The sequence below is a fragment of the Haliotis asinina genome, chromosome 2, assembly GCF_037392515.1.
Source record: "Haliotis asinina isolate JCU_RB_2024 chromosome 2, JCU_Hal_asi_v2, whole genome shotgun sequence".
Lineage (NCBI taxonomy): Eukaryota > Metazoa > Mollusca > Gastropoda > Lepetellida > Haliotidae > Haliotis > Haliotis asinina.
In genome coordinates this window covers 81,326,730-81,354,164 of record NC_090281.1, presented here as the reverse complement: position 1 = coordinate 81,354,164, position 27,435 = coordinate 81,326,730, and the positions used below count along the sequence as shown (strand labels likewise).

Genomic DNA, 27,435 nt, shown 5'->3' with positions numbered 1-27,435 from the left:
GTAGCTTGTGAAGGAAGGTTCATGATAGCCATAATGCATTGTAATGGGCAACTTATCTATCATGATGTGTGAACAAATGTTTTGAACCCACCAGAACTTAAGATATGCAGCACTTATTTTAGAAATCTGGTTTCCTTCATAGAACCCAAATTCATCTCGTTTTATAATTTTGTGAAAGTAAATATTAACAGCATTTAGATACATATTTTCGGATCATTTGAAGGTAAGAACTCATTAGAAACCGATCTGCTTTGTAGACATAAATGTGTAACATCCAGTTTTCAACATATTTCCCTTGACATTTTGATATATTACTTGTCATAACTTTTTTTATTGTCTTTGAAGGTTTAGATTATATTTTCTTTGAAACTATTTGTACAGAAGTAAATGTCAACTGGCTTGACAGCTTGTAGACACTTTTAAGGAGGTATTCAGAGACAGGATAAAACAGTGTTTGGGACGGTAACGCTCACAGATATATTACCTTTCTTATTTAACATTCATGGGTGTCATTCAGTTTTGTGCTGGTGGGTCATCAGGAATATTACAAAGTCATAGACCTAGTTGTTGGCTGAACTGTCTTAAATAGACACAGGATACTTCAGATGCACAGAGTACCTGCGAAATTGACACCTGGATCTGACCTTGTTGTATAGGTAAGTCTAACCAGGGTCTCACCCTGCTGTAAAGGTATGTCTCTTTTGGATCTGACCTTGATGTGATGGTAAGTCTCTTTTGGATCTGACCATGCTGTAATTGCATGTCTCACCTGGTTGTCACCTTGCTGTAAAGGTACATCTCATCTGGTTCTCACATTACTGTATAGGTATGTCTCACATGGATCTAATCCATCTGTAAAAGTATGTCTCACCTGAATCTTGCCATGCTGTATGGGAATATCTCACCTGGATCTCACCTTACTGTAAAGATATGTCTCACCTGGATCTCACCTTACTGTAAAGATACGTCTCAGTTGGATCTCACCTTACTGTATAGGTATGTCTTACCTGGATCTCACCTTACTGTGAAGATACGTCTCACCTGGATCTCACCTTACTGTATAGGTATGTCTTACCTGGATCTCACCTTACTGTGAAGATACGTCTCACCTGGATCTCACCTTACTGTATAGGTATGTCTTACCTGGATCTCACCTTACTGTGAAGATACGTCTCACCTGGATCTCACCTTACTGTATAGGTATGTCACATCAGGTTCTAACCCTGCTGTAATGTTTTGTTTCACAAATAGCTTAGATTAGACATGAACATTTGATGAATTGATCACTAAAGGTGACAGGAAGTGAAAGCAAGTTAAGCGTGTTGTGGTATATGAGTTTACAAAGTTGTCAGTAATATTCTAAAGAAAAACTGTGTGATCACTGTGATTTTGTGATTACTGCATCTGACAGTGTGTAGCTACTTGAAGCACAGGCTAACAGTAGCGCAAATAGGGTTGTGCAGTATAGAGAATATGGCCAGTCTTCTTACATGCGAGTGAAACGAGCAAAGGTTAGCACCGTACTTCCCTTGCTTTGGTTCGAAAAATACTTTTCATGTCAAAAATATAATATCTCCACTATTCAAGGTACACTCCCATTAACTCACTTGGTTGTGCTGTCATGTTTCTAACATTTTGTGGCTATTTTATGAAATTGTGTCTCATTTTAAGTGATATTACACTTTGCTATAGTCAGTTTGGCTCATGGACCAATGAATTACAAACTAGCTTGAAAAGTAATAAATATAAAATACTCAATGAACCGCTGGATCATAATCAAAATATCACCAACACTGAGATTTATGCAGAATGTTTGTCCCAAAAAATAAAAAAAGTTATTTAACAAACTATCATTGAAGCATTGACACTGTTCTTTGTTTGTTATTAGGGAGGAGTGCAGAGAAAGGCACAGCCAGGTGTTTGAGAAGCACATGCTTGAGTGCCAACAAAGATATTTATTTATTAGCCTGTGCTGTGCTGTTTCCATCCTTTCTCGCATACCTCATTTACAGTTTTTCATTGTGAAAATATATTATATTTCATTTTATATGTTTGCACTTTTTTGACATATAGATTTTAGAAAATTCAGATCACTGAAGAAGCTCTTTATTGTGTTTTTATCTAGTTTATTCAAGTCTTTGACTACGGTTAATTGAGATGCTTATGTTAGTATTTGCTCTAAGCTCGTTCTAAGCTCAGCTTAATTTCCTGAACATTAGTAACAGTTGAATTCTGGCATACCTTGTTTGGTGTATAAATACACAGACACAACTGTAAACATTCAGGAAAATTGGTCATGCATATGTTTAATATAAAAAGTGTAGGTTTTCTGGTAAATTAATATTGTGAAACTCTTTAAGGTCTGGGGATTAAGAGGAACAAGAACTTCAGCATTATTTCTCTGATGAACAAATGTGCTCTTTGAAGTATCTTTTTTTAACATTATCGTTTAATTATCTGTAAGTTCTTCAGTGTAATGAGAATCAGAAGGGCAAGGTGGGCGGAGGGATAGAGTAGAGTTAGGAGTTCTGTTGGGAGGATCAGGTTGTGATGTTGCTTCTAAGATTCAGCAATGGAGAGAAGCAGGCCTAGGATGGGACTGATGGTCAGGGTTGGTAGTCATTACTTGTACATTTGTTCACTTGTATTACAGCATGCTAGTTTGACTGCACATTCATAAAGATGATTCCATTTTTCAATTCTCTTACTCAAGGATGCAGTGATATCTCATAAATACCGCTGACATGTCAGTGCCATGTAGGGCTTGGATGGGTTAACATTTTCTACCTTTGTACCCAAGCCGACCATACTCAGATACCTGATATATTAATTTCTGTCATCAAATATGCAAGAAATGGGAATGTTTTCTTCAGATCAAAGTCTAAATTCTGAGTTTTTCAATACCAAAATCATGTATTATATTCATTGAGTATTTCAATATCTTAATCAAGTATTATATTCAAAATACATGACTGTAGATTATGTATTAATCTTCAAAGACAATGCAACCATTTGATCATGAAAGAATAACACATTACATTGTTTAATCTATTTGTCACATTGTTATTGAGGCGGGTACCGACTCATCACCAACTGTCTTGGGTATCTGGGTCACTTGTCCCAGTCCTAGTGTCAAGATATCACACAACAAGATTTCAGTGCTTTGATGTGACAATTTAAACTAATCATGTTTCATTGCTGACATATTATTCCCTGCTTATTTGATATACTGTCGTATCTTTGATAAAGTAGCCAGTCAATCTTGGAGTAACAGCATCATTTCAGTGATAGATTTTCATCTTGTTATTTGAGTGCTCACGTACACTCTAGTTCAGGTACAGTCCTAATGGACCCATGAACAATAACAGTAATGAGGCAGTCTAGGCTTACCTTGACATTCAAAACCTGAGCTGGATTTGTTTTTGGTATATTCTAGTGGACATAGGGAGACAGCATACATAAGGGCTGAATAAGAGCTCACGCTTTGTCCTTGTGAAATTGAATGATCATTATCAATAATTAGATGTCTCAGAAAATTAGATATATCTGGATATAAAGAACTGGAAATGAGATTTGATTTATTGAAAGAGAAATATTTGATATCACTTTTCCAAAATAGAAACAGTGCCTGTAGGTATTATGATAAGATTGTATCTATTTCTATTGCATAAACAAGTTGTAGAGATGAATGCCATCAGTTTCAAATAACCTTTAACAATGTTCATGTACTTATAACCAAAGTATCTGCTATATTCTTGTGGAGTGAGTGGTAAGTGAGTGAGTTTAGTTTTACGCCGCACTCCGGCTATATGGCGGTGAACTGTAGATAATCAGGTCTGGACCAGACAATCCAGTGATCAGCAACATGAGCACCGATCTGCACAATTGGGAACCGATAAAATGTGTCAACCAATCAGTGAGCCTGACCACCCGATCCCGTTAGTCACTTCTTACGTGGAGACAGGCAGTATGCATTGTTATATGAACTACAGGCATCCCTCACCATAACATCGGTATTGGGGTCCAATGGATGACAGCCCTGTTTTATACACAACATGGAAAAAAAGGCCATGTAATATATATAATGTATAAGCATTGCTCCTGAAGAAGAACATTTCAATGTTTCCAAGTTGCTAATGTAGAAGTGTGACAACCAGGATGAGAGTAGAGGTATTTGTATACCACTAGCATAACCAGGAAGGCAAGGGAGGCCACTCTTTTGAAGGCTCACTTATAAAGTGAGTGAAAATAGTTTTAGCTCCCTAAACACAATATTCATGTGATGTGAATTTGGGACTCATGTTGGGAATCAAACCAGAGCCATATGTATGTAAAGCTGGTGCTGTAACAACTAAACTACCTCACTGCTCTCTGTGACTGATGCCGCCATTATCAGTACATAACAGCATTCAGAATGTCTGCCTGACTGACTGCCTTGGATGATGTATTTTCAACAGTGACTGCTAGATTCTCCAGTTCACCTGCTTTAAAATTAAGACATATATAGGTAGATATACATCGTATTTCAGGACTACAAATCATTATCAGTTCACTTGAAAATATGTGATTAATTCCAACTGGATGATAAACTACATCACTTGTCAAACTTAAATATTTGCATATAAGTAAGTTTTGGTAAGGGCTAGTAACTTGACCTAACCAGCCTTATGGTCTGGTTGAAATTTGTTTCATGCCCTCACATTAAGGTTTTGTAGTCAATAAATTTTTCATTCAGCATGGAAGACTGTAATGTATATATACATGTTATAATTGTTGATTCCTGATTTGAAGCACAGAGTCATGACCCAGAAATCAGTATGGACAGAACAAAATTGTAAAATCAATAAATATCCACAGAAGGTCAAGGAGCAACTTAACAAAGTATATTGAAACATGCAATATTTGGCGTTCAGCTATAACAGGTAATGCTGTGGTTAATATGTCCATCAACAGCAATAAATAACAGGCCTCACAAATGCCCTGTATGGTGTGTCTTAAATGAGGCATTTGTTCCATTCTAATTGTTGCAAGGAGGAAAGTTGATGTTTTCTGATAAAGCATCCTGACACCCCCAGGCAAGTTGCAGGCAAGTCATCTGGTACACCTACTCTTCCAGAAACTAGTACATCAAATTATCTCTAAGAAATAGCCAGGCTAAGAAATCATTAATTATACAAGAAAAAACCTTTTGTACAGCTATAAGCATGTTATGAAGGTATTGAGCACAACACACCTGAGGGATTATTCTTTTATGAACAGCACAGTCTTGTTATTTTGTCTTTACCCTATGTTTATTTTTTTTTTATCACACATGGGCATGAATGTTAGTGACGTATTGTTGGCATTATCATGAGTTAACAGTAAGGTCCGTCAGTGTCACCTTAAATCTGGAAGTAAGGTAGGCCCTGTCTGGTGTATTGCATTGGTTGGCTCTCGCAAAGTGAACTGGGAACCAGCTTATTACCCTGAATAGTGCTACACAAGACTTACAGGCCCTATTACATTAATATATGTGAATTATTTGATTCATATGTATATAATCCAATAATTTTTTAAATCATTAAAGCCTGACTTGGCAGTAAGTAAATATTTTGACCTTTGTTTCCAGCGGTTGCACAAGTTGAAGATCACTCCCCGAGACTGGATACCAGGGTCGGACCACACAGACCATGAGAACACAGCAAACCTTCCGGAGTATGTAATCTGCAGCCCTGATCGACATCGGCCCTCTACAGCACTTGCGCTGCTGACAGCCAACCTCTACCTTCCCAACATCGCCGACATCATGGCAGCTGAGGTGAGTGTTCATATGTCCACTTGATCCTGTGTTTTGTAAAACGTGAAAACACTAAGTCAGAATGGTTTATGTGTAAACATTGATTGGTTGGATTTGAACTCAGCTGCACTTTCTTGATTTTAATGCTGAATGGAGTTAGAAGTTTAAGGAAGTCTGTGAGTGAGTGAGTTTAGTTTTACGCTGTTTTTTGTAATATGCCATCAATATCACAGCAGGGGTTGACAGAAATATGCTGCAACATTGTACCCTTGTGGTAAATCACACCTGTGTCTTTGGCATGGCAACAGAACACTTTAAACACTAGGCTACCTCACTGCCCCTGAAGAAGACTGTGAGTGTAAACCTGGGACGGTTGTATGCAGATTGATTCCCAGGAGGGGTAGGTAGAATGTATGTATGGCAACTGATGGCAAACATGTTGTATTGCCAATGAAGTTAGCCATTTTGTGTTGTCACATGAAGGGAGCCATATTGTATTGCCAATGAAGGGAGCCATGTTGTGTTGCTATTGAGGGCAAACATATGGTATTGTCATTGAAGGGATCCATGTTGTATTGTCACATGAAGGGAGCCATATTGTATTGCCAATGAAGGGAGCCATGTTGTATTGTCAGTGAAGAGAGCCATGTTGTATTGCCACTAAGGTTCACTTTGGTGTACTGCCATGAAGGGTATCCATGTGGTACTGCCATTGAGGTCAGACAACATGTCTTATTGCCATTAAGGACAAACATATTGTCAGTGAAAGGAACCACGTTGTATGCCCCATGAAGGTAGCCATGTTGTATTATCATTATCAGCAAACATGTGGTATTGCCAATGAACAGAGTTAAACAATACTTTCCTGTCATGTTCTACTGCTGATAGGTCATCTGTGGTGTATTGCCAGTGAGGTCTACATTTTGAATGAGAAATGAAAGTAAAGAGCATCTTGTATTTCCAGTTAGAACAAATGTGTTTTTTGCCCATGGGGCCTATGTATGTCATATTTGCATTGTTGGCAGGATTACCTTTGAGTATGAACATGCTTTAATACCAGTGTGTGCAAATATGTCGGATGTAAAGGACTGTTTTTTGTAGGATTTATGACAGTTGCTCTTGGGTCACTATTAAACATTCATGAGCATCTACAGGCACAAGACTCAACACAGATATATGCTCATTATTTATTCAAGCTAGGGATAAATGTGTATTCAAACTGTGCTTACAGTCAGTTTTCCAAAATCCGGGATGACTTTGGAAAAACTATATTTACCAGCATAATTAAAATACATTGATTGATGAAACCTGCATATATCTACTGAGCTCTATTGGTATATTATTCTGGTCAGTAATCTCTGATAACATCTGATCAGCTGATTGTCTTCATTTGAAGATTCAAACATGAAGTAGGTTCCATTTATGACTGTACGCTGAGCAAGAATGAAAGCAGCGACCTCTGACGTGACAAAGTCACATGACTGGTCACATGATTACACTCCTGGTCTACTTATATAATGGAAATGGGCAGTACTCTGCTGTCCACTCAGATGTTACTGCAATACGAAAGCCCTTCATGAAGAAAGTGTATATTTCCTTAGGTTTGTGTTATGAATTTTCCATCTCAGTTGGGCATGTTTCCATTTAAATGGATTTAGTTGTTACGATCAAAGTCATATGTATACTCCAAGACTAAACATTACTCTACTTTTACTGAATGTCAGTACAAGCTGCTTTAATGTACTTGTGAGTTGTGATTATTGTACGACCTTGAGCCACATTTGACATTGGCTTAGAGAAGTGTGCTGCATTACATCCCTGTATGATATTTAATGTCATTTTGTTATGGAATTATTGATTATATAACTGTGGCAAAGCGTGTTCTTCCTGGAAGAGAATGCATCCTCTAGTAAAGATGTCATTAATCATACACTTCATCAAATGAGAAAGTGTATTTAAATAGTGAGCAGGTGTGATTATTTGGGAAGGAAGGTGGAAGTAATTACTCAGAGTTTCATACATCTGTTCAGTTGAAAACATGTAGCTGACTGTTTTCATACAGGTGTATGAACCTTTGGTCCTGTAATTATAGCACACATAAATATTCTAAAGCCTGTCATGGGATTTAAACCATTGACCATTGAACTGACGTCTGACACCTTGTACAGGTGACCAAAATGTTTAAATCTGGCAACAGGCTGTCAGGATATGGAAGTTATTTGTGGGAAGATTCCACACTGACAGAAGGCATGTCCCAGGTCTCATCGTTAGGTACATCGTTGACCAGACTAATATTGGTCAGAGTCTGTAAGCAGACTCTCAGCCATATGTTTGACACCAATATTGAGGACTTAAAATATCCAGTTTTTGTGTGGGATTAGACATGAGCAAAGCCCACAAGACCGAAGTGGTCAGTCTGCTGACAGTTTACAGATATCATCTATGAGATGACACCATACTGTGCTAATACCTATTCTACAGTTTCAAAGGTCTGATAACAGCATGGCATGGTAGAGTTGGGGCAGACAGTCATCTAAGGCACCACAATTTGCTGCAGCCTATTATGGATTTCCAAACTAGATTTTCCTTTATTTTCATTTGAGGTTTGTCTGTACTAACATGCCAATGTTTGTGTGTTTGCAATCATGGTAAATATCCAATACCTGCACTTGTACACATGCTTGCTCTCTCTCGTGCTCGTACTGAAATAGATTTTTGCAAAAGCTAATGTAATGACAAAATCATGAGAATCTTTTGATTTCACTCCAGAAGCAACAGGTTTCAGACTTAAAACATGATATGGTTGGTACATGATTTCTATATACCTATGCTTAATGAGCTATAGTAGTGTCAATTAGTTGTACAAAATACATTTTCAGAACGAAATTGTCTCTCAGAGTCAACAGTAATCACAATGACATAACCATAATACCTGTTCAATACACATTACTGCCATTAGTGAAAGAATCTGTATGTAGACACTTCCACAGATCTATATTAATCTTTGTCCAATATTTTTCAGATGTGCCTTAATACAAAATATTCCCCAGCAAACATACCTTGCCAAAGCTTTAAAACAGTTTTGAGGAGATCAAGTTGTTGCAGAAGGCAAGAAACAACTTTGATTTTTGATTGCTATGACGACCAACAATGTTGTAAGGGTCTTTGCCTGTTTGTAATTAGCTTTTTCTTCACCACTTTGTTTGAAGTAGTTCCTGTGATGTTGTAGGCAAAGAAAAAATCCAATCATTCAGGCATGTTATATAAGTGTTTGAAGATTTGAAGTTAATGAGAGCTAGATGCAATTCCATTGGTGCCAGGACATTAGCATGTTCTTGTGTAGATTAGTGCAAGCTCAATATGCAGACTTCTGACAACACTCATCATTTTCACCTTCACAGCCATTTGAGAGGATCAACATTTGCTCCAGTCATGTCTCCTCTAAGCCCCTACATTGCAGTAAACAGGTTGATGCATATGCTGCACTCAGCAATATTTGAGCTATTTGTTGAAGACTGTAAATATTGTTTGGTTGGTTTGTTGTTTACCGCTGCACTCAGCAGTATTTCAGCTATATGGCAGCTGTCTGTAAATAATCAAGTCTGGACGAGACAATCCTGTGATCAACAGCATGAGTATCAATCTATGCAGTTGGGATATGATGACATGTCAACAAAGCCAGCAAGCCAGGCCACTCTATCCCATTACTCTCATACGACAAGCATTTGATGCTGAAGACTGATCATAACCAAACATTGATTGTGATCCTCATGGTTTGTAAATAATGAAGTCTGGACCAGACATTCCAGTGATCAATGCTATTATACAATAGATGACACATCATCAGTCAAGTGATTGAGTCTGAACACCTGGTTCAATATTGCTTGCTAGGGAGCAAGTCTAACATCCCAACATTCCTGCTTTCCCATATTCCCGCACTACGTCAACAGTAGATGCCATGAGGAAAAGATGCAAGGTCTGTAGGGCAATGAAAGTTTAGGTCACATTGCTCTCTTGGGTTATTGTGAACAGGAATTCAGAAACTTGTCAATGTAATATTGAAAGAGAATAGTAAACGTGTTTGTATTGCATTTCCCATCACGCATGGTACAGACACAGCAATCATGGCTTTCTCATACAACCTTCTCAATAACAAGTGCTTGTACCTAACTACCTTTCTCCTGACTAAGACCGTTTAAATTCTTTTCCTGTTTTACATTTTTATCTAGGTATATAAATCAATCTTTAATATTTTATTGCAACATCTTTTTGTGGATTATGGGTAACACCAAATAACTTTGTTTTCATGATGGTACTATAAATGTGTTTAGTGTGACAGATGTAAGGAAATTATTAGGACCAGAGACCTGGGTGCCATTGTACAAAGCAGTCTTTTAGTGCTAAGCTGACCATAACTCACATACCTTAGACGCATGACACTCTTAGTGCTAAGTTTGCTCAGTGCAATGACAACCTGGGCCTATGTCTAGATTTGTTAAGCTCTCTTAGTGCTAAGATAGTCATAAGTGCCATACATTGACGTTAAGTTGCGACTACCTTAGCACTAAGAGATTTTTGAAAAGTTTGGATGCTGTTCCATAAAATGACCTTAGCATTATGACTACCTTAAGTCCATGTTATGGTATGGGAGCTACAACTGTAAGTCATGGATGGATAGTTAATTAGTTAGTTTAGTTGTATGCCACTTTTAGCAATATTCTAGAAATGGGCTTTACACATTGTCCCCATGTGGGGAATCGGACTCAGGTCTTCAGCGTGACGAGTGAACACTTTAACCACAGGGCTACCCTACTCCCCCATGTGACTGTCACAAGTCTCTGTTGTTAAGGGACTTTTGACTGTAACACTAAGTAAGGTTAGGTTCACTTATGGCCATCTCAGTGTTAAGATGGACTTGAAGGTTTTTACCCTCTTTGTCACTTATCTTAATTTGAAACAGTCTGATATTGAGAGCACAGTATTTGTGTATACCCCCAACCTTCAGTCTCCTGGTGCACAAGCCAATTCAGTTCATGTCATACCGTCACACAGACGAGAAACACATGTAACTCATTTTCTATGATGTTTTGCAGAAAGATCAAACTTGCAGACTGTATTTTATCACAAAAGAAAAGCATTTGGTGATTAACTTGATAATAGGCTGACATTATAATGTTCAAATTGTTTGCAAACATTAATTACATCCTCTGCTGTCAATGGGACAGTCAAACTCTCTGCTGTGATTCTCTGTATGCTTCCTTGTCTTGCCCACCTGTGAAGCTAATTGTTGATGTCCTGAACTGTGCTGGAATCTAGTAAAGATTTAAACAAGCCATACTCCAAGCCTGAACCTGTCCTAGCCTGGCCTGGACTGGACTGAATTGGGCCTCAACCTGAGTCTTGGACTGAGTCTGAGCCTGAGCCTGAGCCTGAGCTTGTGACTGAAACTGAATCTGAGACTGAGACTTAGAATAAGACTGAGAAAAGGCCTGTGCCTGGCCCTGAGCCTGAATCTGGGTCTGCATCTGAGCCTAACCCTTAGCCTTAGAAAGAGTCTCACAGACTGGACTGGACCTGAACCTGGACTGGACCTGGACCTGCACCTGAGATAGTGACCTGATCATGAACTTGAGTCTGAAACTGATTTACTATAGCTTTAACTGGTCAGCTATTCTCGAAACCTTTGTAGCCCTACAAACTTCTTAGGCCCATTCTTAACACATTGGCTATGATCAAAAATAAGAATTCTTAGGGCTACAAACACTTCGAGAATAACGGCCCTGCAGGACTGGCAAGGTGGCAGCCCAGACTGTCCAGGTTGTCTGCTAGTATTATGAAACTGTACTTCACTAAACTTGAAATAGAACTGTCACAGTGTAAGTCAATCAGTTGTCCTCCTGAAGGACGGAAGCCATGAATTATAATTTAAAGTCACAGTGTCAAGGACACAGTGTTATATCAGGCAAAATAAAATGATGCACATTGTTTATGACAAACTGGAGAGTGTTTTGCTGGAAGTATTGTGTCAAATCCTAGTGCTGAATGACATTATCCGTATGATGTCCTTAAATGTTACAAATTGAGGGATTGCTCATTTGAGTACACACGTACCCTGATTCACGTCCTTTGAAATCGTGTTACATGCCCCTCATTTGCATAGATAAATTATCTGTGCCTTAGTAATGTTCACATTAAAACCTTGATGATGGAAATAAATGGATTTTTTCATTGCTTTACTTTTGCCATGCTTATTTCCAATGACCTCATCCTATGTCATTGTTTCATTTTTGCAAGCCTGCACATCATTAATTAAAAAAGCTTTGTTTTATCACAGAACATAATAAAAACGTGTCTTATATATCCTTAGAATTCTGCCAATGTAGTAATTAACCTTATTGGCAAAGCAGAGATACTGAATCAGCGAAGAGTCTGTGTTCCGTGACTCATCACTGTCTCATGATGACTGAGAACTTGTATTGACCAATCCAGTACATGAACCAGTACTGTTAGTCTGTGATAACACCAACTTAAAACTGAATAATATGCATATAACTGAGTAAACCATTGACATAATGCACTAATGACTTAATGATTAGGTGCCTCACTAGGAGAGTAGGGGTTGGAATCCGGATGGCATCTGAGCCCCAAGAGAACAAGACTGAGAAAGTGTCAATACATAGGATATGTTTAACCATAATCACGAATCGCTATCAATTAGTGATGATATCAGTTGTTCCTGTTAAGGTTAGCATATCCTGCTCCGTCTGTATCATCACAAACACATGTGAAGTCAAGGCAATTAATCACCAAAGCAGTTTGATAATGGATACAAGTAATAATTGGGAATTCTGTCATAATTAGTCACTGATGAATGAAATTTGGAAATGTCCGTCAAATATATATCCACCATAAAACTACTTGAAACATTTACTGGCCCTTAAGAGATGTAACTAGGAAAAATGTCTTTATTCCTCTGAGTAAGTGAGTGAGGTTATTTGCTGATATGGCAATATTTCAGCAATGTCAGAGGTGTAGGGTGTGTATGGGACATCAGAAGTTGTCTTCTTACATGTTGTAATCAAACTGAGGACTTTTGGTTTGACGAGAAATCACATTAACCAGTATATTCCTCTTCCCAGAAATAATTTTGAAGGAAGTTGCCTAATAGCTTGTGTGAAAGGTACACATTTATCTCTTTCAAAATAATAATTGACTTCAACTTGACACTCAGTGTTATTGAAATGCCATTGCATCACTGTAACATTGGCATGCTTTGAAAACCTCATGTAGCAGAATGTTCGAACAGATGGGCCTCCACGCTGATCAATACACGTCTTCCTCTTCAATGACAGGCGCACGTTCCACTGCATCCAAGTCAGACTGCAAACAACACACATTTGTAGCATCTATCATGTAAAGAGCATGTTTCAATGCTTCTGTGAATTATTAACTACGAGAGACCGAGTGTCTGTGAGACTGGTTGTAATGCCTGGCTAATTATCTTCAATCTCATCTCAGAATTGTAGACAGTTGAAAGGTGTGGAGTCTGCAATTATGACGCAAGATGATGTCAAACGCCATCCGGGATGATCTCAGCTTGGATTGAGAGATGAAGAATACATATCCTGGTAAAGATATTTGTGTTTGAGAATCAAGGATTGAGGCAGGTATGATTCATGCAGTGAACGTGATCGACAACTCAGGTCAGTGCTAGCCTCACAAGGCGGAAGAACTTGGCACAAATGGGCACCAGGCAGTTGCACACGTGAGATGTAAATATCAGCCGTGTCTATTCCTAGGCCAGCTTAACGGTTCAGGCAGAAGGACCACCAAGACCAGACATAAGGGTTTATAACAGGTTGTTGGGCTTCTCAACATTCATGATGAAGTAGGGAATGATCAATCATTATGGAATATGGAAGCTGATGAGAAACGATTGTTTTGGAAACCTGTGCAGGTTCCTATAATATGGGTAAGTGATTTAATTAGAACATGCTGATAATGCTATGCTCAGTTCTTAATTCTCTAGTCAGGCTATGAATGTGAGAGATGGGATTACTCATAGCTCATTAAATATGTCACTCATTGACAAGGTGAAGCAAGATACTTTCTGGATAGTTTTTCACACTTTATGAGGTTTTGATGGAAAATATAAATGATATTTTTACATCACCAAACAACCATACCAGATCATAACATGATGTTATAATTGATTGAATTATTACTTTCTCGGTTCATCTGTTGCTTTTGTAAAGATTGAATGAATGCATGCTCACATGACTGAATCTTGTGTCCTGTTATGTTTGCTGATCTCTTCAAGAACTAATTAATAATGTATGCAATTAGATTGATCTTCTCATTAGTTCCGTGGACATCACCATGATGATGTCACAGGCTGTTTGCTCACGCATAAAATATGTATATGGAAAGTACTTTATTTTTTAACAAACCTAACAAGATGTTTAATTATTTAATCATGAATGTACTTGTTGTTGGTGTGTTTGGTTGTTTGTTCATTGTTAAATAGTGCACCCCAAAATTTTCCAGCTGTATGGCTGCAGTCTGGAACTAATCAGAATGCCGCAATGCTGCTCTAAACTGCTGAGTGTTGTGTTAAACAATAAACAAAGGATAGTCAGTTTGAAAAGGTAAAAACATGTAATTCTTTCCATTGTAAAGATATGCTTAGCACCAAAGTAATATAACAAAGAAAACATCCGCTAGATTTCAGCGCACGAAATATCCTGAATAAGAAACTTGATAATCTCACATTATTATAAAACATGTGTCTTTGTGTAAATGCTTGTAAAATATAATTTACAATTTCATGTTGTGTTCTAGTATACTACTGATTGCATTATCTAATAATACAAAAGTATAAAATAAGTGAGGGAGTGAGCATGGAAATAATATGTTTTGACAATGTTTCAAGGCAAGGAACACCAGAAACATTTTGTTGTTACTAGGAAATCAAACATGGGTTTTCGTGTGAAAAGCAGTGCTTTATCTGTTGGGCTGCCCTTCTGCCAAGGCAATGTGAACTAAAAACTAAGATCTTGACAAATACCTACTGTAACTTGGGCCATGGCAATGTATTTCGTATTACAGGAATTGTAGTATATGTTGAGGAAGGCACACTCAGACGTCTCTAGTGTATGCTTTGATTGCATTGATTAATAAATCAGGTTTGGCCATCCTTGGTAATCAAGGTCATTGTATCGCCGTTACATTTAACAAAATAAAAACAAACAAAAATGACCTGGACTGGTGAAGATTTCATGGACAAGTTTTCGTTTCATTTAAGAGGCTGATAGATAATGTGCTTTTATTTCATTTCCATGAGCAGTAGAAATTCTTTACTTTGCAACTGAGACCATGAGTGTGAGTCAGTATGGTTTTACACTGCAATACACAAGCAATATTTTGACGGGAGATACCATTACAGTGGAAGCTGTCTTAACCGGCATTCACTGGGACTGTAGAATTAATTTGGTTTAGACAACGTGCTGGATTGTAGAGCTGGTGATAAATGTACAAGCCACGGACTGGACTGAGATTTTATGCCAGTGTTGACAATTTGCCTGATTGCTAATTGGACTGATGCCAACTTGCCAGATTGGACAGATGCCAGTTTTGGCAGAGTCCACTGTATTATGGTTCACACATTGTACCTTGTTCGAAATCGAACCCAGATCTAGAGTGACTAGCAAGTGCTTTAGCCACTAGGCTACCCCTCTGCAGCTACATGTACTATCAAATGATAAGCATCCATATGAATGTAGAGGTTTAAATGATGAGTGATGGCAGAGATTCATCAGTATCATCAACATCAACATGAATATTCTGGATACAATATAAACAAAAGTTGAATATGAGGGTAAATAATATTTTTAGGTAATAAGACTGAATATTGCCCCAGTATGCCAATAGGAATCTGAGCAGGTACCCCTGCTATGTAGAACTCACTATGAGTGCTGAAGATAGCAAGGATCAGTCAGCAAACTGTCCCCAGTGAACCATAGGCATACACCGATATTTATCATTCTGATGAGGAAATGTCAGCATAACTGTCTATTGTTGTGAGGCTGGCTCCAAATGCTGGAGGGATATATAGATGTTGTACCTGTATGTGATAGATACTGGTATTTGTCATTAGTGATGGTTGAATGTTGTGCTAGTTTACTCAACTTTAATGAAGAAAACATAAACTATATATGATGCTGAGTTAATAAATATGAGTCCTTTCACGAAGCACCCTTTGCTATGATTAACCTTAATCCCCATTCTTTAAGTGTTAGAATACATCCATGTTTGATGTATCAAAGTCATTCAGAGGTATATAAGCATGTTATATACCTCTGATTTTCCAACACATTATGTATTTGTTTGAAATCTGAATAATGCGGTTATGGTAGAATGGAGATAAACGTAATGTGTTGGAAAATCTGAGGTATATAACAAAATTATAATAGCTCTAAATATTGTATTTAAAACCTCACGCTACGCTTTCGGTTTTAAATCAAATTTAGAGCTATTATAATTTCATTATATACCTCTGATTTTCCAACTCAGTATGTTTATCTCCTAATTCATTAGTGATGTATTTGATGCAGATCATGTCAGTGGTTGCCTTGGCGCATTATCTCAAAACCTTTGAAGATCTGCGTTATTAACCCATGCTTGCAAGAGGCATCTAATGGGATTGGGTGGTCAGGCTCACTGAGTTGGTTGACATGTGTCATTGTAGCCAACTGCATAGATCAATTCACATGGTGCTAATCACTGGATTCTCTGGCCCAGACGTCATTATTAACAGACAGCCATCATATAAATGGAATATGGTATTCCAAACAAGCTCATCATCGGGTGAAACATGGGATTTGAAATTTCATAGTGCAGAGTAATGAGTAAGATGAAGAGTTCATGTTCAAGTGGAGTAGCCTAGTGGTGAAATTGCTTGCCTGTCATGCGGAAGTTCAGGGTTCAAGTCCCCATATGAGTGCGATGTGTGAAGCCTATTTCTGGTGTCCCTTTCTGTGATATTGCTTGAAAGTTGCTAAGAGGTGTAAAACTAAACTCACTCAGTCACTCATTACTGATCATAATGATTTTTCATTTGGTCACTGACATGACAAACAACCAGTCACAATAAAAAAAAAGAAATGAAAATGAAGACTTATTTATTATGTATTTGTTCCATTGTTCTTAGAGTGGGAAAGCTGAAAATATACTGAAAAAAAATTACGAAATTGAAGAACATGCTCATTTTACATTTATCAGACAACCTTTGTTGGAAAGAACAAAGCTTTCTCAGATGTCAATACATGTGATCAGCATTGTAAACATCCTAGTTTTATGCTGAATAAGCATTTATTTTTTAGTTAAAAGTCTTACACTCAGATGTGATGATGCATGTAAAGGTCAGAATTTATGGATGACAGCTTCTTTAGTGCTTCATGTTTCAATGTATATTTTTAAGCCCTGATCAGGTGACCATCAGTTGTTGTTTCTGTTAGACTAGATGACCCAGACGCACTTTTATACCATGGCTGTATTTATTTCTATTTTCATTTAGCATCATTTCATCTGGTGATGGTAAACACCTTAAGATAAGCATACACATGTAGCATAAAACTGTGTGTAAACCCTGGAACAGTCTAGACATACTTGTATTTCTGTATCAATGTAAAATCATGGAATTTAATATGCAGCTGAATAAATTGAAAAATTGAGATTTAGAACCTGTGGGAAATCTACACTGCTTCATGATGGGTTGAACATTAATGTAAGAACTGATCAGAAAGCCGTTTATTTTGTTTTATGGACTTTGACATTTGAGTTATAATGCTACATTGACATCAATAACAAGATCATTAATGGTCACTTAGTGTCACCTTCCTGGCATGATGTCTGCTACTTTAATCAAGCAAGCCTCACTGTTTTTGTAAAGATATATTTTGCTTATTCAGCAAATTTTGGGGGCATTTGGTCATTGGAATATTAGCAGAATGACTCTTGATTCAACAGAAATGTCTGATTCTTAGGTTGACCAGAAGAGTCCCTATATTAGGTGTTTGCTGTCATAGATCAATTAATTCTCCTGATTCTAAGTCTCTGAAATTCTGGATGCTGACAGTGGTCTTGTCTGTCAGGGATAATGCGTCTTAATATGTATTGCACACTGTGCACTGTTTACTGTTGCCGTGACTACAAGAATGCCATAATCCTGCTTGTCTTTCAAGAAGCTAAATCATGCTGTAAATGAAAAAAAAACCCCAAACCTTTCATTTCCTTGTATCTTACACAAAGAGTAAACAGAAAAAGGGCCTGGATGGTCTAGTTGTGGACTAAGGTCTTACTGCATAGTGTCCCTTAGTTGTGCTTGGATCAGCTACACAAAGTGCCAGATGTCCTCTGATGATGATGTTTTGATGTCATAACCCTGATTATTGTTTAACTGCTTTTGAGTTGCCTCACTTTGCGTATTCTGCCCACACAAAGCTGACAGATGTTTTGATGTCATAACCCTGATTATTGTTTAACTGCTTTTGAGTTGCCTCACTTTGTGTATTCTGCCCACACAAAGCTGACAGATGTTTTGATGTCATAACCCTGATTATTGTTTAACTGCTTTTGAGTTGCCTCACTTTGCGTATTCTGCCCACACAAAGCTGACAGATGTTTTTGATGTCATAACCCTGATTATTGTTTAACTGCTTTTGAGTTGCCTCACTTTGTGTATTCTGCCCACACAAAGCTGACAGATGTTTTGATGTCATAACCCTGATCATTGTTTAACTGCTTTTGAGTTGCCTCACTTTGTGTATTCTGCCCACACAAAGCTGACAGATGTTTTGATGTCATAACCCTGATCATTGTTTAACTGCTTTTGAGTTGCCTCACTTTGTGTATTCTGCCCACACAAAGCTGACAGATGTTTTGATGTCATAACCCTGATCATTGTTTAACTGCTTTTGAGTTGCCTCACTTTGTGTATTCTGCCCACACAAAGCTGACAGATGTTTTGATGTCATAACCCTGATCATTGTTTAACTGCTTTTGAGTTGCCTCACTTTGTGTATTCTGCCCACACAAAGCTGACAGATGTTTTGATGTCATAACCCTGATCATTGTTTAACTGCTTTTGAGTTGCCTCACTTTGTGTATTCTGCCCACACAAAGCTGACAGATGTTTTGATGTCATAACCCTGATCATTGTTTAACTGCTTTTGAGTTGCCTCACTTTGTGTATTCTGCCCACACAAAGCTGACAGATGTTTTGATGTCATAACCCTGATCATTGTTTAACTGCTTTTGAGTTGCCTCACTTTGTGTATTCTGCCCACACAAAGCTGACAGATGTTTTGATGTCATAACCCTGATCATTGTTTAACTGCTTTTGAGTTGCCTCACTTTGTGTATTCTGCCCACACAAAGCTGACAGATGTTTTTGATGTCATAACCCTGATCATTGTTTAACTGCTTTTGAGTTGCCTCACTTTGTGTATTCTGCCCACACAAAGCTGACAGATGTTTTGATGTCATAACCCTGATCATTGTTTAACTGCTTTTGAGTTGCCTCACTTTGTGTATTCTGCCCACACAAAGCTGACAGATGTTTTTGATGTCATAACCCTGATCATTGTTTAACTGCTTTTGAGTTGCCTCACTTTGTGTATTCTGCCCACACAAAGCTGACAGATGTTTTGATGTCATAACCCTGATTATTGTTTAACTGCTTTTGAGTTGCCTCACTTTGTGTATTCTGCCCACACAAAGCTGACAAGGTTTCATATGGTGCAATCTGGATGGAACTGGTTAGTCTTTCATACAGACCCTGAAACAAATATATCCAAGAAAGCCCATGCAAGTCTAGAATATGTGACAAGTCCATTTTTCCACAGTTTCATCAGATAATGAAGAAAGTCTCTGGATTCCTCTTTATTATATGATTTTAATTCAGGAACTTTTATTTCTGTAATAAATGTTCACTTCAAACACTTAGTTGTTAGCCTAAGCATTGGTATTTAACCTTGCTCCCTTTCACTCACTTACTCACCAAGCTTTAGATGAAAGTATGTTATTAAACTATTTATTCATCATGATATAAGATGTCAAGCTTCACATTTTACCGCTGTGTGTTAAGTACAGAGATATTAGGCTCTGGTAATTTATCTGTAACTTCAAGATACTGATGCCATAATTCACTCAAGGAACATCTTGAAGGGTTCAAAAGGTACACTGTTACCATGGTTCGGTACATATTGTGGTATAAGGCCTTCCGTTTGTTCTGTTTTGTTCCGATATATGAGATATGATCTTCATGCAGAAAATTGACAAGAGTCAAATCTAGATAGATATTGACAAAAAGATTTGACTTTGAAAAAGGTTTAAAAACGTTATTAAAATGATGGTACGAAAACCAAAAATACCAAATTATTGTTTTGCATTATGGGATACCAAGCTGAAGACAAAATACTGCTCGTCTAATAATATTGCATTGTATTGTTTCACCTATAATATGTTGAGTAGAGTTATGGCCCCTTGCAGCATTGAGTTATGGCCCTTAGCTGCCATAGTGTGTTGGTTTAAGTATTATCCAAGATCAACACCCAATTAGTTCATCAGCAAAATGGCTGAGGGTGGGTTCAACAAATGTGGTAAACTGCTGCACTTTTCTTCCACTAGACTAACCCTTATTCTCTTAATATATATAATTTTGATTGTAACAAATAAACCCATTTAATTTGAAAAGGAGACCAATTGAGACCAGAGATTACTGAATGTAGGGAAATCTAGACTTGCTATATTTTGGGCTTTAGGATTATGAGGAAGGCTAGAGGGTAGGGAAACAATATGGTTTAGGGACGGTAAGGCTAGTCCTACCATTCATTTCCTGTTGATGTGAAAACCAACCAAGTGAAATGTGACTTCTATTAATCTTTATGTACAGGAGACAGTAATTTTTGTACACTCACAAAAGTAATAAACTTTGTAGTATGCTCATAAAAATAACTCTGCCTTTATTAAAAACAAAGTAGATGATTAGTCACTACAAGCTGTTTTGGAATTGTACCAATATTTCTCAGAACGATAAATAGATTATTTACGGAAGTAATGGTGTCACATGATATATATTACTCAGATATACTCAAAAGAAGCTAAAGAATGCATCCGTTTAGTTTCATGTCGCCGTATGTAATCTGTCATGCCATAAACAGGACCTAACCTCCACCACTCTGAACCAAACTATGACAGCTCAACTAAAATAGCATAAAAGATCTGGTGGTATTTTGCCTTCCTTTAAAATTTTAGAGCATTGTTATGTTGATGACTCAAGATAAATGCATTTGAAGAAATATTCTTTTGCCTATTTCTAATTTTACAATGACACCATTATGCGACTGTAGTGCTGGCAGGCTGCTAATTATGTTGTCAATTTCTAAATCTTTGGCAGTTATGTTGGTGAAAATGTCCATTTTTCTTCTTTTTTTTCTTCCCAGTACCATGTTGATGCACATCTCTTGGCCTCAGGGTGCTATTAGATAATATGTTTTCAGGAGGACAGTATTACCATAGATTAATGAAGTAATACTATTTTCCTACATGCCTCAGGTTATATATGATGAGCTTGACATGACATGCTATGTCCTGTCGGTATGTTGCAGCTGATGTATGGGCTTCTGTTATAGAAAATAATTACAGTAATAAGTCTGAAATTACACATTAGTTTCTCTGTCTGGAGTCACTGTGGTTATCACACTTGTGCACTCTTTCTGCAGTGTACCAATCAGCCAGCTAAGGACCCATGCCTTTGTTTTCAGTTGTTTTAAATTTGATGTCTCTTTTCTCTGAGCAGTTTATTTTTTTACTGCAGAATTTGTCAACAACATCATGCTTTCAGTTCTAAAATTGTTTTCAACTCCATGAGAGGATATTGAAGGATACATAAATTGTCCACATTGTTATTCTTGCCATAAAACTGTCAAGCAGTTGGTAGACTCAAAAACTGTTTAAAGCAGAACAGAGTTGAAAGTTTGTTTTGTGGTCAAGCTATAACTTCTACTGTGGAGTGATTACCTGAAGTCAGTGTGTGGTAACTCAAGCACTGTTCCTGAATATTTTGTATTCAACAACTACAGAAGACTATATGCAAATGGATGCTTTCGGATAAACAAGATGTACAGGAAAAGATCTGGAGTCAAGATAACTCGGAAATTTCAGAAGAAAGTGAAGAAGTTGGCAAGGAAAGAATGTGAAGAAGACATTTCAGAGTCTTTGATTCCCCACGCTGTGAACCTGAAGATAGTTTATGGACTACTAGTAAGATGATTTGTTTTAATTATGTAACTGCTATGTAGTAAAGGATGAAAGATAGTGTACAGACTCATTGTATATATCAGAATATATGAGATATATGAATTGTTTGTACATATATGTCAGATATAAGAATCGTATATCAGGATGTGCCAGACATCTGCACTGGTTGTCCGAATGTATACGATACTCCATAATGTACCAGATATAAGCATATGAGACATGTTTGTCTAGCTTGCTGCTGTTGTTGATGTTCTACTTGGAATGTAAATGTCATCCATCATCGATTTGTGACACACTGGTTGTAGTTCATAGACTAATTAGTTTTGTATCACAATAAGTATCAAAATGTAAACAAGCAAGTAAGTTCTTCTGTTGCTCTTGAGTTGATGTTAAGGTACTACTTCAAATTGTTTATGCTAGTGATTAACATATCCTGAAAAAACCCCATTTTTTTAAAGTGACCTTACTGTGGGTAGCTGATGGTTATTTATCATCAAAATATCAGAAATCAGAGTTAAGACGTACTTAGTAAGACATTGTAAAGTATAACAACTGATTTGCTAAGGTTTTAAACTCTGACATGACCATTGGCTATTTATGGTAGGTTACTGCTTGGGGACTGGTCACTAAGCAGTCTTAGCACTAAGGTGATTGTAACTCCCGTGCCTTAACACTGGCTTACAGCATTTGTAGTGCTTATATCTCTTTGTGGAATTGGTCACCTGATGATTACCGTAGAGATGATTTGACACTATGGTCCACTCTCTCCATTATACCATTGGAAAACATTGAAAGAACCTAGTACCCATGAAGATGTGGGTTAGAATTGATCTTCAGTAATCCATGCTTGTTGTAAGAGATGACTAAATGTATTGGGTGGTCAGACTCGCTGACAGATCGATAATCAGACTTTAGATCACTATATCGTCTGGTCCAGACTTCATTATTTACAAACAGCCACCACATATTTGGAATATTACTGAGTGGCGCTTTAAACAGGGTTGCGTGGTCAGGCTTGGTTGACATATGTCCCAGTTGTACAAATTGATGCTCAGGCTGTTGATCAGTGGATTGTTTGATCCAGACATGATTACTTACAGACAGCTGAGTGAAATGTTGAGCAACAAACAAAGATCAAGGAACCGAGAATCTAAAATGTTTGAAATATTTTTTTGATAAGGATTGGAAACAAAATATTTAAAAGTAAGAATGTTAACAGTATTTCGTAAAGTGATACAAAATGTTTCCTGTATCTTCCACAGTAGACCTGTCTCTCCAGCGATTCTAGCTATGAAATGCATGTCTTGGAACAAGCTTCCACATGCACAGGACCAACTGCAGTGTCATCTACATATTGATTGCTTTGTTGATAAGCCTATTGCAGGCAAACAACCCTGATCAAGATGAGAGTAATTAATTTTCTGTCAGTACTTTGAACAAAAAGCTACCAAGTCAGGAGGACAAGGAATGCTGAGGAGAACTCTAAAAAGTACTACATTAGATTCAGATGTCATCTTTCATAAACAGATCAACTGCTAATATCTGTGCACTTTTAATGAAGGTAAATATTTAGGATTAAATTCTTGACGTTTCTTCCATGTTGCTTTACCTGACTACTATATTCCTCAGTCTTCAGTGCAGCCTTTAAAGGTTGAATTCTGCTAGTAAGACATTTTTCATGATTGCAGCAGGTGTCTAATAAAGCCTTACCCACCACAGTACCCGCTGCCCAAAAGACAAAGGAGTCATGGTTTATGATAAGCTAAGTCATTAGGAACAATTTGTTTGAGATACATACAATCGTGGTACAACTTTTAAATTTAAAGCAGAATTTACTTAGACTTTGAACCTCTTGGTTACTAAAACATTTCAGTTGTCAGGCAACCACTGATTATGAGGTGTTCATAAATCATGAGTTACCTTTGCTTGAGATTTCTGTAGCTATGGTCAACATTCTTGTGGGCCGATGTACCAGGAGCTTCATAGGTGTGCTTGTGATGCAGAATGATTTATCTCCTCCTGTCAAAAAACATATTTGATGGCCTTTGAAGGGCTAACCCCAAAAAGGCCCACCACTAGAAAAAAAATCTTCAAAGCACCTTTGGTTACATGAAAGTCTTTAAGTTCTCCGTAGAAATGACACATGTACACACAAATTTGTGATCAGTTGTAAATTTAAAGGTCTTGAAATGTTAAAAGTTGAAAGTTGGATGAGATTTTGTATCTTTTCCTGCAGGCTTTGCTTGTTTGCATGATAAAGAAATATTACTTTCCTACATGTTTTTTATTGCCTGCAACTAATGTGTGATCTGATGAAGAGCAGTACAGATGCACTAGCATTTTGACTGAATTTACTGTACTCACCTACACTTACTACTTATTATGTAAATTCAGTGATCTTCATTCTATATTCCTCCAATCTACATTAAGCATATCTCACCACTTATCTTGAGAATTAAATGAGAATTCATCGCATTCTACAGATGAACTCTTGAATGGTTGTTCACAGATGTCTTGGTTCTGGAACTGAGAACCAGAGAATTGAGAATTAAATGAGAATTCATCGCATTCTACAGATGAACTCTTGAATGGTTGTCATTTTAGACCTTTGCTACGTTATTACATATAACTGTTAAAGACCTTTACTTCAGGGAATAGAGGATATCCCATCAAAATTTTAGAAGTATATTTTCAGCTTTGTACTAAAGGTTAAGCATTCTGAAATAGACAAAAACCATTTTGTTTATCGTGCTGTTTGTTTAAAATAAGAAAAATGCATCATTGCATCATGATGTTCCTTGAAAGATTCTCAAATGTATTTTATCCTCAGTGTAAGACTGATTTGTTTTCTTCCTATGGTCAGTAGGGTTAAATGGCCACATATTGAGCTGTCTTTCACATAATAATATTTCAAAATTAAGCACTGTCTTCAAAACACAACTTTGCTTGTAAATGTTTTTTTGTAAAGGGTGTCTTATGTCCAAACTATGTTATCAATATGTCAATATGTGAAAATATTTCAGTAGTTGGCAGTATAATGGTTGTTTTTATGCTGATTAACGATCTCCTCCAAATGTCATGATTTGAAAGAAGAAATGTACATGTATCAATGTATTGTTTCACAAAAACATTGAAGGTGCCATTGTCTCAATGTGACATAATTCCTTAAAGGCTGAATGCAGACCATGTAACCCAGTGTTCTGTCTCACAAGACTAGCTCTTATGGTTGTCGTAGTTTCAGATAGAAACAGGCTCATGTAGGTAGGTAGGTAGGTAGGTAGGTAGGTGTTGTATATAAAGATATATAGAGGTAAGTGTTCTCAGTAAAAAGTACTGTGGGTTATATTATGAATAACCCACTTGTGACGAGGAATTATGGATTGTCTGCTGGTGTTAATTACTATTTGAGTTCCTCAAGACTGTTCAGCTGGAACAAATTAGTTCTCTCAGGACAAAGGCGTTCCTCATTTGCATAGATATTTGTAGCATGTTTTCTCATTATGTCCTGCCCACAACACCTTATCTCAGACTTCAGTTCTTGTCATTCCGTCTGGGCTCAACTGAAAGAACGTCATCAGTACCAATTAGACACAAATAGATCAAGATAAAGCTACAGGAACTTGATGTATGAAGTAATGATGATTGGCTTTAATTGTACATCTTTAGGCATGGGTGGTTCAGTTTTGCAAGGCATCACAGTTTGACTGATTCTATGCATGCAAGGTAACTCTGCTTATGGTGTTTGAATCCTGATTCACTTTAACTATGTTCTAGGTTTATTAGTGCCAAAGATGGGTGTCAGCCAAGTCTGTTATATATTTGTGAACTTCATGTTGAGATTTCCTCAGGTTTTCAATCTCCTATCTGACTGGGGCTCCTATCAATTTTAAGGAATTACTTGATTGTGTTACATTATATTTATCCAGAGACTAGGCTTTTGTCCACTCAGCTTCCTATGATGCTCAGTTGTGTTAGCCATTAAATCATCTCGCTGCAGTCCCATGTGGAAGTAGGAGACTGATGGGTAGCAAGATCAGTGCTGCGTTAAATTACTTTTTACTTTTGGTGACCTTCTTGTGATGTAAATTCAGGGATGGGAAATGACAGGTAGGAATATTATGTGTCACATTTGATACATCGGGAATGATGATTAGGAGTATTTGTCTACAGAAATCACGTCAAAATATGAGTATGACAGATTCCTGCGCCATATGATACCTCATGTGTTGTTCTGGGTTCTTACACAACCACTGACGTAGATGTAACTGGCTAATGTCTTTGTTGATGCACAGCTATTGATGGGTTCATTACCTAAAAGAACAGTATATAAGTATTTATTCTTACGTCATCAGTCACAAATGAAGATAATTAAGTTGTGGGTTTGCAGATGGCACCATCTGTCAGGATATATTTTCTCCTAATAAGTGCCATTAGTGTATCACAAATTTTGGTGTTCCTTGGACAGAGAAGAGGCTGCAGGGTCTGTTTGTTGAGTAGTTTATATTCCAGCCGTTACTTAAGATCAGTGGCACTGGGGTAGCCTACTTGTTGAAGTATTTGCTCATCACGTTGAAGACCCAGGTTTTGATCCCCCACATGGGTATAATGAAGCCCACTTTTGGGGTCTCATGCCATGATATTGCTTGAATAATGCTAAGAGTGGTGTACAAGTAGAAACAAGATCAGAAGGATTATTGTCCGAAATGGGACAGGTGCACAAGACATAGTAATTACCAGTTACCAACTGTATAACTTATAAAATGAACCAGTTTACAAGCCAATACAAATGACTGCAAAGTATTTAAGACAGTATGCAGCTGAGTGAGTATAGCTGTATGTGGCACCAGAAATGGACTTCACATGTTGTATCCATGTGGGCAATCGAACCCCTGTCTTTGGCATAAGGAGCAAACACTTTAACCACTACACTACCCCACCATCCCAAATTTCTGTATTCTGATAGTTTCATCTGTGCTGTTCTAGAAGAAGATTCCAGATTACTTTTAGTTCAAAAACATATGAATAGTTATTTCCACACCACTGCTAACAATACAGAGTAATAAATATTCCTGACAAATAATTAGAGTTAAAACACACAGCCAGTGTCGCAGTTTCTGATATGGTAGTAATTACAATGTCTAGAGCTTGGAATAAAAGGCTGAGATCATGAAGGTTAATTTCCCTCTATCCTGAGTGTATTTGGCTTCTCAGATATGTTGCCGATAATTTTCCTGCCAATTCATATAAATCATTATGTCTGGTCATGTGTGTGTTATAATATTGTCTGGTAATATCCATGCACTTTTACAGATCAAATATACTCATGTTCTAATACTGTG

General features: G+C 37.3%; 1 protein-coding gene across 1 annotated transcript in view; it reads left to right on the top strand.

Moving 5' to 3' along the window:
- Positions 1–27,435, top strand: part of LOC137274432 (uncharacterized) — a 162,252-nt gene that overhangs the window by 100,553 nt on the left and 34,264 nt on the right. The window contains exon 13 of the mRNA XM_067807606.1: positions 5,609–5,797. Within this exon, the coding sequence (XP_067663707.1) occupies positions 5,609–5,797 (189 nt within the window). The remainder of the gene's footprint in view (positions 1–5,608; positions 5,798–27,435) is intronic.